At 39.9% G+C, this 13,787-nt stretch overlaps 3 protein-coding genes across 8 annotated transcripts in view; 1 reads left to right on the top strand and 2 right to left on the bottom strand.

Moving 5' to 3' along the window:
* LOC120573092 (myosin heavy chain, fast skeletal muscle-like) overlaps positions 1-13,787 on the bottom strand; it is a 697,218-nt gene that overhangs the window by 61,481 nt on the left and 621,950 nt on the right. The gene's annotated exons all lie outside the window — the stretch shown is intronic.
* LOC120573110 lies at positions 2,487-6,735 on the top strand. 6 transcript variants are annotated; one of them, XM_039822581.1, is made up of 4 exons: positions 2,487-2,573; positions 2,709-3,068; positions 4,345-4,404; positions 6,234-6,735. In XM_039822581.1, the coding sequence occupies exons 1-4, from the start codon at positions 2,525-2,527 to the stop codon at positions 6,428-6,430; spliced, it is 666 nt and encodes a 221-aa protein (XP_039678515.1). In that variant the 5' UTR covers positions 2,487-2,524; the 3' UTR covers positions 6,431-6,735. The 6 variants fall into 6 exon arrangements, with proteins under 6 accessions (XP_039678515.1, XP_039678514.1, XP_039678518.1 ...); XM_039822580.1 differs by having other exon boundaries at positions 4,342-4,404; positions 6,234-6,734; XM_039822584.1 differs by lacking the exon at positions 4,345-4,404 and having other exon boundaries at positions 6,207-6,733.
* Positions 8,715-13,075, bottom strand: LOC120573099. The gene is made up of 4 exons (XM_039822549.1): positions 12,846-13,075; positions 10,475-11,544; positions 10,001-10,317; positions 8,715-9,715 (listed from the first exon to the last, which is right to left on the bottom strand). Exons 1-3 carry the CDS (start codon positions 13,065-13,067, stop codon positions 10,302-10,304), a joined length of 1,308 nt encoding a protein of 435 aa, XP_039678483.1. The 5' UTR covers positions 13,068-13,075; the 3' UTR covers positions 8,715-9,715; positions 10,001-10,301.

The following is a 13,787-nucleotide window of genomic DNA, read 5'->3' as shown; positions in this document are numbered from 1 at the left end:
TGGGAACGCCTCGGGATCCCCCAGTCGGAGCTGGTTAATGTTGCTTGGGAAAGGGAAGTTTGGGGTCCCCTGCTGGAGCTGCTCCCCCCGCGACCCGACACCGGATAAGCGGACGAAGATGGATGGATTACCATAGCAATGTTAACATCCGCTTGGATTGTCGGAGACGAACCGTCCATTGCCTGTCGTACGAGTTCAATTTTTTTAACGCATCCGGATGACCAACGGACAAGATTTTTTTCTCGCCGCACTCGTTTGCATCTGTTTGGAACCATTCTCGTGCGGTCTGTGAATCTCCATAGGAAATGAATGACTTCCGGCCGGATCTACTGTGCCAATGTGAAGGCGGTTTAAGAACCTGTTTAGGTTTCCCTGACATCTGGGTCATTTCTGGAAGACAATAATTATTTTTCTAACTGATTCCAACAGCTTTTAACTTGTAGAATGGCTGAGTAAGCTAATTTTCTTGTAGTACAGGCCAATAAGTCTCTTCAAACAAATTTGTTTTCACTTCTTTCAGTGTTGCAGATAAAGTGTCTTTGTCTTCTGTCACTTTTCTACTTTTTTTTTCGGATCTGTCTTGCCTGACTTCTCTCTTCAAGATATATTCCCAGCATTACTTCTTCTTTCTCAAAGTCACACATACATAAACAATTGTGAGGTCAGCAAAATCATATTCCTGCAGAACTCTCAGCAGCTACTGTATATAAAAGAAGCTGCGGTGTGTGGATTAGTCTGTTGCAGAATTCAGACACAAACTGGACCTCTGTCGTCTAGTCTCCTGGTTTGGATCTTAACTGACTGTAGACACACACGGTAATGAGGGAATGTGTTGATGTTGTCATGATATGAATCCTGTTGTACAGATTTAGTGTGTGAGGGTTGGTGGATTAGACCAGAAGTTAACAGATAATAATGTGGTCAGTTCTCTCAGTAAAGAGACAATTCAACAACAGTTTAGAGTGGACACATTATGCTTTTCCGTATTTTCTGTCAACAATGTTATAATGTAGGATTTTCAAATAATGAGGTAAACGTATTTTAGACAAATCCCTGTGAGCTAAAACATTAAGATTTCCAACTGTTCTGAACATGTTATTTTCAACCTGGACCCCATTCCCCCATGTTTGTTTTGTCAAATAGACATATATGACAAAAAATCTTTGAAATTGGTCCAGTATTGAGGAAGATCGCAGTGACGCGAACCGAGCTGCAATGTAACCTAATGGGGCAATTGTGCAGCCTTGATTTTTGTTCACTGAAAGTTTTTTTGTGCTCCTGACAGGCTCAGAAAAGATTTTGTATGAAAACAATGGTTGGTATTTGCTCATGTCTCACAGCCCTGTTTATTATATCATCTGACGTGGTGACACAGCTTTGTGTTCGAGGTATATCATCGGACACATCCAGACCACAGATATCTGGGAGCAACACGTCCCACTCCTGACAATGTATTCTTTGGGCATATACAGGCACATGACAGCACCAATGAAGCAGATTGGAGAAGAGAGTGGGAAGGGGAAGTAATTTTGTCATGTGAGTGTGAGTCTAGGAGCTTCCTCTTCACAGTTTCCCAGCATGCCCTGAAGCAGCTGGTCTCCGCTCATGGCCTGGTAGATGTATGGAGGAGGATGCATACACAAACTGCAGACAGTACACATGGTCCCACCTCAGAGAGAGTAGGATCTATCAGCCAGATTAGATTGAATTTATTGTTTAAAGAATAATTTTAATATTTTTAAAGTGTGTAATGTCATTCCTGCTGCTGCTACTGATCATTCTTTGCTTTTTTGTAATGTTTTTATTAGAAATGTGAAACCCAAAAGCACGTATTGGTATTAATTAATTAATAATTAAAAGTCTTAACATTTGATAAATACATTTAGAGAGGACCTTATTTATTTATGGCATGGTTTTAGAAAAGGAAGGGTGATTTTAGCAGTGGTGGGACCATGGTAAGACAGAAATCAAGCTTTATGTCAGCAGCAAACCCTCAACGTGAGTCCACAGGAGATCGAGGATGTATTAAAATCCTCAAATTTAAAAACCTAGCTTTAGCCGACCTGCTGGACGTAAAAGTACAGGGTGTACTGGTCCGGTCCCAATTCCAGACCATCTCAGAGATGGATGCTCCCTCTAGCCTCTAGCCTCCCTCTAGGGTAAACAATCACAGAACCAAGCCAGATAAGAAGGATAGCTGTGGAGTTGTATTCCTGTCTCTACTCCAGCGAGTACGAGGAGGATTGTACCTTGATGGAAGGGTTCTGTGAGTAACTACCTCAGGTCATGTCCCATGGTTATTACTGTCAGTTCTGACTTTCTCCTTTCTCGCTTAAGGGGGAGTTGAACCATTGGCGCCATCTTGTGACATAAACATATTACTGCCACTTAGAAAGTTTTATATTTAGCCTAATTCTCTAATTGTTAATTTTCTTCAATCTTGTAGTTTACATTGTTTTAGCAGTTGTGTGTAGGGAATAAGCAAGATAGTCTCTTCACCGCTGTCTCCTCTCACAGGGAGAAGATGATCTGCAGCATCCTGCTGCTCATCATCCTGACCTCCTGTGTCTCTGGTTAGTTTACAGCTTCACTTTATTATCCACTAACACTAAACAAAGAATCACTAGTGTCCACAGAAACATGTGGAGATGGAGTTTAAAGTTGTCAGTGTGTCTGCTCCTCACTTTCCCTCTCTGTCTCCTCAACAGGAACATTTGTAGTGAATGTGACCCAGACCTCCTATCAGGCAGAGGAGAACCACCACATCACACTGGAGTGGACCTTCACATCCAACCCTCACAGTTCCTCCAACTCTCTTAATATCTTCTGTGAACTGTTAACTATCCTCAAGAATCCAGTCCTGTTTCATCTCCATGAAGGAGTTGAGGTCCCAGAGTCTCAGGATGAACAGTTTGTAGGACGAGTCCAGTGGGACAAAGACGTCCTCAGAGAAGGACGACTCAGACTTCATGTGTCCAGACTCAGGACTGAAGACTCGGGACTGTACCTGTGTGATGTGCTCACAGATTATGGGAGTAACTCTGGTAGATGTTTGCTCAATGTCACTGGTAAGTTGATATATTATAAAAAGGGTAGCTCAAATCAAGCAATCTGATTGGTTTATAGCCGTGATATAATAACCACATAGTAGCTTTTCAAATTCCTTTTACACATTAAAAAACATTATACAAACTGATATCTGGTGCCTCTGAGGGAAGTCTTTCATCTGCGTTATATAGTATCCACCTCAGTATGTGTGGGAAGCCAGCCTAGGTGGACCCACTTTATTGTGAACATGATTATTTATTAAAGTCTATTTAAATTAAATTGGAATGTGACTAAGTTTCATAATGTTATACTGTACTTATTGACCGTTTTTTTAAAAGCAATACCTTACTTCAGTCCGTTGTATGTGATTATATCACAGCTAAGAGGATATCTGTACACTTCCTTCTGTAACCGGGCCCAATAGAGGGCTTAGCCCAAAATTTAGCAATTTAACACAGTTGACAACGCCACCTTGGGACTTTCACCCAAAAAGTTTAAAATTTAATTTGATATCAGTCGGTACCAATCCGGGGACTCCCACTACACAGGCAAGCCCACCTAACCAATCAGAGACGAGGTTGGTTTGGGCAACCCAAAATCATTTATTATAAACCCAAAGACAATGTTCAGTTGAACGTAACTGTAAAAATAAGTTAAAACAAAACCAATGCAATAAAAACACAAAACAACGAAAAATACAAAACACAGTAGGAGAGGAGAATTTCATTAAAATAAAGACTATTAAAGTGGAAACTATTTAAGTGGTTACAGTGGTTCGAAATGAACTCTCCTCAATACAAACATGAAACCCCCTTGTAACAATAAACAAACAGGCAAAGGTTCCAATACAGACAAGTTTAAATTAATAAAAAAGGTAAGCTAAGTGAGTAAGTGTAAAACTCAGACTAGGCAAAACAGCAGCGGCGCTGTGCACTGCACGAACAGAAAAAAACAAAGGACAATGTCTGTCCCGGCATGGTAAGACACACAGTAAAAGTGAAAATCAAACAAAGCAAAAGTACCTTGGCTGTCTCCTCCATCGAACCCGCCAACCACAGAGCGTTAATCTTGAACCAAGGAACAGCACACCAGGCACACCAGGCACACCAAGCAGCGACAACAGCAGAAAAAGGGAAAGTCTGAGCTTACCGGACGGGCATTTATTTCCGTGTGTCTCACGTGATGTCTCATGTGACAGTGTACTTAACCTACCGGTTCCACTTCTTTTATAAAAATGAAATTAAATGTTTTTCCTTCACATGAATGAAACAGATGTGTTTGGTCTCTTTACAGCAGTGAGGGATCGGCCTGAACCTGAGACACCAAACACAACAAGTCCACCAAACACAACAAGTCCACAACAACCAGAGAGTCGGGGCAGGATCAGTCTTAAATGTGGACTGACAACATTTCTCCCAGCTCTCTGTGCTCTCCTCTTAGTCTTCAGTTTTTGTTTTACCAAATCTACTAATAATAAAAGAAATCACCTACAGTTTGCAGATGTACGAATGTCGAGTTTATCAGAGAAAGGAGCCATCAGGACTAACAGCACTCAGTCTTGAGGACTCTCTTTAAATGAATCATCAGAGCATAAAGTTATAGTCATAAAAAATAAATCAGACTCCTAGAGTCTCTCCTCCATCTGTTCTTAGTGTCAGAAAACTATTTGTGATGTAAAATGTTGTGTTATATCTTTATATTTTAAATTATGTTCATTTTACTACAGGTTTGAATTTGAAGTTGACATGTTACATAATGTTTTGTCCTCTTCTAGTTGTCTATTTACTTGCATCAATAAATGATGTCATGTATGTTACTTGTAATGTTCTGTCTTGTGTTACCTGTCTAAACACTAGTGATGTAAATTAGCATCAATGCTAACTCCAGCATATTTACATATTGATGTTCATTAACGAGCTCTGTTCCTATCAAATATTTAAGTGATTACAGCAGAAATAACTAATATCAGTGTTAATAATGTTTTCATTGAGTGAAGGGTTTGGCAGCTTTTAAAGAAACAAGGAAAAAACTTGTTGATGTTGTGCCCTTAAAAAGGGGAATAATAACGGGAGAAGGATGAGGAAAACACACAAGCAGTTCCTTCCTTCACTCGTCTGTATTGAATGAGGAAGAGGAGCGTGATCCCCCAACTGGAGCCCCTAGGCATTACCAACAGATCGACGAACCATTAAACCACACAGATAAGGATCTGAATTAGCTATCTGCATTCCTCTTCTTGGTTTTACTCACTAGTTGCTTAGTCTTCATATATATTTACAACTACCTTAAATGAAATTACATATTTTGAAAATAGATACTATAGTACTGTGATAACATCAAAATGTTAAATCTCAAAGCTAAAGCTGTACAATTTTGGATAGAAGTTCAAAAAGCTTTCATGATGTTGCACCATAAAGCAGCAGATCATTATGGATCCACTGACACATTAACCACACCGTTTCATTATTTATGGTCATTTTGAAGAAAAGCATCACTTCCTCTGGTGTTGTACTGATGAATTATACTGACAGGTGTTTCTGATATTCTGGCCCTCCCGTGTATGTAAATGGACTGGCCAAAATATTAGAAACACATCTACAGGTGGGTGATTGACCACCTGGTGACCTGGACAGTCAGAACAACTTGGAGCTAAATGCCCTGAAGACAGAGGAGATGGTTGTGAACTTTAGGAAGGACACAGCCCCACCCGCCCCCATCACCCTGGGTGACTCTACAGTCAAGATGGTGGAGTCCCTCCGCTTCCTGGGCTCCAAGAATGTCGAGCATCGATCAGCTGAAGAGCCAGATTTGTTTCTCAGCAGCAGGTGGAGATCAAAATAGGCATTAGTTTGCTTGAATCTTAAGTAATTTAATGCAAATCTAATCCTGAGGTGTTGTTTTTACAAGACACTAATGTTAATGCCATACTTGATGACTGTTTTATAAAAGCAATAGCTCACTTCAGGCTCTGATATGTTGTGAACAGCTAAGAGGGGTTGTTGTCGGGCCAACAACGCCCCAATTCAGCAGCTTTTTAGATAAATAAGGACCCGAGAATAGAAGTACTGTGGAAATCCACAATCCTTACACTTCCTTCTCTTTTAGTGAAATGTTTTTTCTTCACATGAATGAAACAGATGTGTTTGGTCTCTTTACAGCAGCGAGGGAACGGCCTGAACCTGAGACACCAAACACAACAAGTCCACCAAACACAACAAGTCCACCACAACCAGAGAGTCGGGGAAGGATCGTCCTCTACTGTGTACTGGGACTGACAGCAGCAACTCTGCTGGGTTTTTATTTCTGTTATTATAGATTATTTCTGTCTAAAAATCAAGATTTCTACTGCTGGTTACTCTTTACCTCCACAGCTTTTCTTTAACCTTTAAAACACATTCAGTGAGACGATGACAGTCCCTGTCCTCTCCTGTAGACTGGATCCTGAATAAAGGAGTTCCCATTGTTGTTAGCTTTTTCTCCACTAGGTGACACTAACGGCTTGTTAAAATACAGCCGCATGTTTGAACCAGTTCAACTGTTTAAATGTTACTAAAGATGTACAAACTCTAGTTTCCTGTACTAGTGAAGATATCAGGACAGAGACAACTTAATAAAACATTGTGCTGTTATTAATGTTAGAATACACTAAATGACGTGTTCTTAGATTTCTGGGGACGAAGGAGAGGTTAGGTTCGGATTGAAAGTTAAGCAAGAGGTTTAATAAAAACAACATGAAAACGACAGTCAAGACACAATTAAACATAAAACATGAAAACACAAATGTTACACTGCAGCTGACAGCGGACTGCTCTCATGCTTCTCTTGTGGAGTCACAGAAGAACAGGCCTGAGATCGTCTCAGGAGCCCCCATTTATCCTGTCCCTCAGGATAAGGACACACCTGAATTTAGGTTTACTCCAGGTCACAGACTAAGGTTGATTATCATCGAAGTGTTGATTGTATTCAAGTTTACAGAGTTTGCATTTCCTTTGTTCTAATCACGTCTAGCAGTTACCTTTCCTGTGAGGACAATGAGTCTCCTACAGTATGCTAAATAACAGCCATGACCTAATTAATTCTTTAGAAGCTAGCTTTTGGGTGAGGCAGTCAAATGCTGATTAGTGTGGTGTGATGAAATCGGTTGATTCAGTGCTTCCTCCAGCTACAGTGTTCATTCAACCAAAAGTACATTTTTATCAGACATCACCAATGCTTTAACTTATTTTTAAACCTAACAGTCCACCCCTTCACACCTTAAAAAAAGGTGTGAATATCTATTAAAGTTACTGAACAAAAATTTAGACATTAGCAAAATTGTAAGAACTAAATCATAATTTATAAAAGAAATTCATGTCCTCTGACCTCATCATCTGACTCCTCATCTTGTATCAAGAAGGTTATTTCCTCTTAACAAAATATGTTTAGTTGGTTTTACTCACAGTGATTAGTGACTAGCATTCCATTTGAAACAAAAACAAATACACTTAATTAAATCAGAAGATATTAAAGCTGTTGACCAGGTAAAAACAATGGAAAGGAAAACATCTTAGAAATCAAAGTAAACAGGTAAAACCAAATTCACTTTCCACACTGCACTTCAAATACTGTAACAACTGGTCTCAAATCTGTAATGCAATCAGATGGGTTGAAATCTATTCAATGGCAAATCTGGGTTAATGGTGTAAGCTATGTGAAAGCACAGAGAGCAGCTGACATCAATGTCCATTGTTGCAAAAGCTACTGTATAGGGAATCTGAAGTCCAGATTTTTTGAAAGTTTCATGTTCAATTTTGTCCAATGTGGAAAGAAAGTCTCTGGGGACAAAATCTCAGATTGATGAAATTTCTCGCATCAGCAATGCCTTTCCTAGCTGGATGGAAGGTGACAGATCAGAGGAGAGCCCAACGTCTCCAACTGGATTGACCGCTGGCCCAATTCTCCTCGCTCCCCTTGTTGGCGCTGGTGTTCTCATAGCTGTGCTGCAGAGATGGCAAAAGTACTCACTTCTCATACTTAAGTAGAAGTACAGATACTTGAGTTAAAAAATACTCTGGTAAAAGTAGAAGTACTGATTTAACTTCTTTACTCAAGTAAAAGTAACAAAGTACAGGCTTGGAAATGTACTTAAAGTATAAAAGTAAAAGTAGCCTTGCGAATGACAACCATTTTTTATGCAAAGCTACCTGGACCAAAAATGTTACTAGAGTGTAAGCTGAGAAACTTCAGTAGACATGTAGAAAAGGCTCTTCATATATATGCCATTGTCTACATTTTAAATGAATGTCTGCCAATAGGCCTAAAACATCACATATATGATTATTGTGACAGAGACTGGGACTCCAGGTTAATAAGATTCTGATTGAGTAGCAAGATATGAATTCAATTGTGATTCTGTGATAATTCACAAATCCAGTTCCTTTTTTAATCTTCCCATTAACATTTAAAAGGAATCTACATGTAAGTTCCGCATACTTTTAGAGTACAACTAACGGATGGCAGCAGTGTATTAGATATAAACTGACAGCTAATAAATCTTTGAACATGGAGTGCTATTGAAGTGCTATACAAGTTGGAGAAAATACAAATTCAATGTGCATTCTATTACATTTTTTTATTGATATCCAAATAGACATCCAGCAAAAGAAAAATGGCAAGTGATGTATGCCTTCAAATCTGTAGATGTGCATGGATTTTTCCTGAATCCCTTAAAGAACTTGGGAGCAACTAGGGTATACAGACCTTCTGTATAGTGTAACGTGTTATAACATAATTGTGTACAGAACAGATATACACACCATCTGTAATGCTTAACGTGTCATAACATTATTGTGTGTAGGACAGCGAGTGAGTGAAAAAACTTGTTTTTAGATACAGTATATTTACACACAAATATGATACACTTTTCTTTATAAAATCACATAAAGTCACACTGGTGAAAAGTCTTGAGCAAAAAGGCTTTCCCATGGAGAGCAGGAGCTCAGCGATTAAGGCAAATCTCAGGGACAGGGAGAGAGAGACCGCAAGTGATCACATGTATACCTCAAAGTCTGTGTGTGCTTGATGTTGGGTGAAACCCTAAGACCCTTCAAAACCTGTGTAATAACTTCCAAGGCATAATTAACATAACAACCAGAACCTTTTTAGCATCAATGTACTGTGTGTGTGTGTGTGTGTGTGTGTGTGTGTGTGTGTGTGTGTGTGTGTGTGTGTGTGTGTGTGTGTGTGTGTGTGTGTGTGTGTGTGTGTGTATTTACACATGAATATCAGTGTGAATGTGTGTTCGCATGATACAGAGAGAGAATCCAATACTACCAAAAACCTTTGTTTAGCTTCAAAAGAAGCTGATTTTCAAAGTTCTTGGAATCAACACGTGCCCTTTTTGGTGTAAAAATCAGCCCTGCAGTGCTGAACAGTCTCTCGCAGGCAGCGGAGGCAGGTAGTGCCGTGTTAAGCCTCAATGACAGGCGGCATACTGCCGGGAAAGACTTCAGTACATCCGTTGTATCACCTGGGCACCCCAGGTAGGTCTCCAGCTGTTTGGTATTTTCTTGGGAACTGGACTGCTTGATTGCTGAAAAAAAGTCCTCCTCCTCCGAAGAATGGTAGATATCACCTCCTTCATTCACCACAACTTGTTCCTTCAGGTGACTTTTGATGTAGTCAAGGCCTATGGAACACAAAACCAAATAAGATGTCAACTATCTCTAAGATGGTATATGACATAATTTAAAAACACATATACACATACATATATACACATACATACATATACATATATATATATATATATATATATATATACACACACACATATACATACATATACACATATATATATAAATAAAAGGATTACATAAATATTGTAATTTGTTTGCACTAGGTTAGGGATACTTCAAATGCTGGACTTTTCACTATTATAAGCGTAAAGCAAAAACAAAAGTGCAAGACTTACCCAGTTTAAGGACACATTCATCACTTGTCCAGCAGGTCTTGAATTTGGGGACGAGAATGGCAGCGGCAATTAGCTCTGGATCTGTGAGCATCTGTCCAAAACGTTTTTCAAGGCCTGCTAGAAGTGCTTCAATCAAAGGCCTACAGGACTTGGAGGAAATGCAGAGGTGCTGGAGCTTCGCCTGGAGTAGTGTTATTGTAGGTACCAACCATCCCATCTGCACATTGGCCTCTCCCTGGAGAACATCAAGCGCTTTTACAAATGGGCTCATGGTCTTGGTATACTCTGCCAAAAAAGCAGGCTAAACAGGAGTGAACCTGACAACAAAAAACACAAAAAGTGATTAATGAATATAGCATATAGTATTCATTAAGCCAATTTAAACCCATCCTTAACTGTAACATTAACTAAATTATTTGAAGCTACCTCATATTGCAGTCAATAAATCTACAAAATAAAAAGGCAAGTACATACATAGGAATCTTTAGCGCGCTGCAGACAGCTGTAATTGCTCCTTCTCCTTGTTCCTTTAGGATTCTCACAATCCTCTCCACGGCAAAGAAGAGGGAGTTCCACCGTGTCTCATTGGGCCTCAGGAGCTGAAGTTTGCAGTTATCCTCTATGATTTCAGCAGCTGTGGTAGATCTTGAGCTTTTGCTCCACAGACTTGAACACTTGGAGAATGCTGAACGAGACAGCCGCTTGTACACTGGATTTCCATTTGCTTTCAAGGCATCAGCAGTGGAGATCAAGTTGAGAAGGTGGCATGCACAACGTTGGTGCTTTGGCAGCTGGTATTCCAAGCCATTATCTTCATCCAATATTTTCTCGGCTTCAACAAACTCAACACCTGTGATATCTCCCCCCTCTTCTTCTTCATCACTCTCTCCTTCTCCCGTACTTGCCCTTGCACCCTGAAGTGCAGTATCTGGATTGTTATTTTCATCCAGCTCACCAAAGACTCTAAAGGCCTTTATAAAATTTGAACCATTGTCAGTTGTTGTGCAAACAATTTTATCGAGGATGTTGTACTCCACATGTATATCGTTGAGAGCACTAGCAAGGGCAGAAAAGGTATGTGACCCTTTTAGCTGTTTGCATGCTAGGGCAGCACAGCACCTCTGCAGAGTTGCACTATCTATCCAATGCACAGTGACACCTATAAACCCCCGTCTGTGTGCGGTCCAGCAATCTGTGGTGGTTGCAATAACCTCAACTTTCTTCAAGGCCAATTTCAGATTATTTTTCATTTCTTGTGTTGCTTTCTCCACTTTGTTTTTAAGTGTGCCACGAGACATCACTGCTAGATTGGGCTGGAGGAGAAGCAGAAGATCTCTAAATCCCTGCTGCTCAACTACACTGAGTGTGTGTAGACCTTGAATGACGAAGTCAATGATTCCTTTATCCACACTGACCTGTGACACTCTCTTGGCTTCCCATAACTTTGGTTGTTTGGGTGATGGGTCTGCATTCGGGGTTGACTTTCTTTTCTGAACAACTGAAGTGAGGTTTCTGTATCTCTCCATATGATTGACATGCTTTCTCTGTGAGTGAAAATACAGACAAACACACACAAAAAAATGTTCAGTGATGTAGCCAAGACCCTCTGACATAACTTACTATGAAATGTGAAACATTAGGCACCATGACCTAAAACCTATATCTTTGTATATTTTAACTAGCAACATACACAGTATACATAGCCCATAATTATTTCTTAACATTTCAATACACTGTAAATGCAGCCTCTATCTCTGAATGGGTAAAGCACTGGTATAGCAACTGCATGACAGCTATTACTGCTTTTTTCTTTTGTGTGAATAACCAAATTATTTATGGCTAGTAAAGTTGAACTTTGGATTGCTGTCATCCTTGATTCTAGGGACTGACTGACTGATCTGGGGAGTGCAAGCAAGGGCCGTTAAGAAAATATACAAATGTAACATTTCTTAACGGTCTTAACTTGCGCTCCCCACATCCCTTAACCAGCTCACACAGTTTGAAAGAAAACACGTAAAGTGGTCTTGATGGTAATAATAATAAAAAAAAGTCCTCTAACTTATGTCTGAGAGGTTTGAGACATTAACGTTAACATTAGCCCAAAATAAAGTCGATTTGAGACAAGAACGAGTAACGTTAACTTAAGTGGTCTCGAAAACACAGACAGCTACACGACAGGAGAATTAACAGCCCTAAGCGATAAACAAGTAAGCTTCCTTTCTTTCTTTTCCCTGTGTACAACTTAGCCACAAACAAACATGGTGGATTGTAGAAGTGATGAGGCTTGTTTTTTTGTGTTTAACCGGGGCTTCTTCTTCATCACTCAACGTTCTTATCTCGGCATTCAAAGTTGTTAAAATGTTAGCGTTCATTTTGAGCAGGTGAACATATTTCTGGAGAGTAAAAAGAGGTTCGTAAAGAAGCAGCTAGCTTAACTATCCAGCTCTGACTTTTGTGTGAAACATTATTGTTGAAGTTTTGTCGGTTGAACCAACAATTAATATCATTGTGGAGTTGCTTTTTTAACGTCTATTACACGGTTAAAACGTTACTACAGCACTGTTACACTAAGTCAAGTTAATGAATTCGTTTGTAATATAAAGCTATACATGCAGATATTGTATCAGCTAGCTAGTATTAGATTTTATTTTTAAATAAACTGAACGCTCGCTAACCTTAACGTTACTTGGGTTACTTGACTAAATGCTAGGCAACCAAGGCATTGTCATTGCTAGCAGGAGAACAAATGTAACTGACCATGTAACTGACCATTAACGTAAACTTAATACAGTTACTGAAACAAACAACAAATAGCTCTTGATAACAAAAAAAAAGATGCATTTACCTCTATGTGCTTTTTCAAATTCGATGGTGAATTCTTGAAAGCCAGCAGTTCATGGTGTTTTGGTTGGCACAATTTGCAGCACATTCGCCAGGAGTCATTTTTCATGCCTACTATGTCAAACATCTCTCTGAGATAAGGCCAAGGATGATTGGGAATGTCTTGCTGCTTGTCTGCCGAATCTCTGGGATCTCCGTTTTGTTCATTTTCAATGTCGCCGTCCATAATACTACGTTAACGCGTCGCATCGCCCGCAATGATTTGCTGCGAATGAATGCCGCCAATCTGGCCGAGTCGCGTAGCAGTGGTGCGTCAAATGCGACGTATATTCCCATCCAATTAGATTGAATTTGGTATTGATGACGCGAAAAATAATAACGGTAACTCCACTGAAATTAAAGTAACGAGCCACTTTTGTAAAATGTAAGGAGTAGAAAGTACCGATATTTGTGTTAAAAATGTAAGGAGTAAAAGTAAAAAGTCGCCACAAAAATAAATAGTAAAGTAAAGTAAAAATACCTGAAAAATCTACTTAAGTACAGTAACGAAGTATTTGTACTTCGTTACTTCACCATCTCTGGTGTGCTGGCATTCAAGGGTTAGATCCCACGAAGACGTAATGAAGCAGAATCACCAGCAGAAAAGACAGGAGTCACATGCCCTCTCAGTGACCCCCATAGCAGCCACAGTTTCGCTCTCCCTTCTTTCCTGTTTTCTGAAACATCAGGATGGACTGGTTGGGTGTGCTGCTCGCTCCAGCACCTGTAGGAAAAAACATCCTTAGCTTTTTTGGTGTGTCAGCAGGCCCAGGGTCAGGGAGTGGGATCCAGTCTCCTTGCGCTGTCAGGAAACCATCGCAGGAATTCAGCAGAAGTCAGCATCGCTGGTTCTCTCCGTCGGCGTCTGAACCCGGACTCCCCTTGACACTCTGCTGGACTGTTGTTG

This window comes from Perca fluviatilis, chromosome 14 (assembly GCF_010015445.1).
Source record: "Perca fluviatilis chromosome 14, GENO_Pfluv_1.0, whole genome shotgun sequence".
Lineage (NCBI taxonomy): Eukaryota > Metazoa > Chordata > Actinopteri > Perciformes > Percidae > Perca > Perca fluviatilis.
This window is presented reverse-complemented; position numbering and strand designations above follow the sequence as displayed.

Excerpts from the sequence above, each read along its gene's own strand:
- LOC120573110 (XM_039822578.1), top strand. The coding sequence starts at position 2,525 with ATGATCTGCAGCATCCTGCTGCTCATCATCCTGACCTCCTGTGTCTCT. Across the intron at positions 2,574-2,708 it reads CCTGACCTCCTGTGTCTCTG|GAACATTTGTAGTGAATGTG; the intron begins GTTAGTTTACAG and ends TCTCCTCAACAG. Across the intron at positions 3,069-4,341 it reads ATGTTTGCTCAATGTCACTG|CAGTGAGGGATCGGCCTGAA; the intron begins GTAAGTTGATAT and ends GTCTCTTTACAG.
- LOC120573099 (XM_039822549.1), bottom strand. The coding sequence starts at position 13,067 with ATGGACGGCGACATTGAAAATGAACAAAACGGAGATCCCAGAGATTCG. Across the intron at positions 11,545-12,845 it reads ATTTGAAAAAGCACATAGAG|AGAAAGCATGTCAATCATAT; the intron begins GTAAATGCATCT and ends TTTCACTCACAG.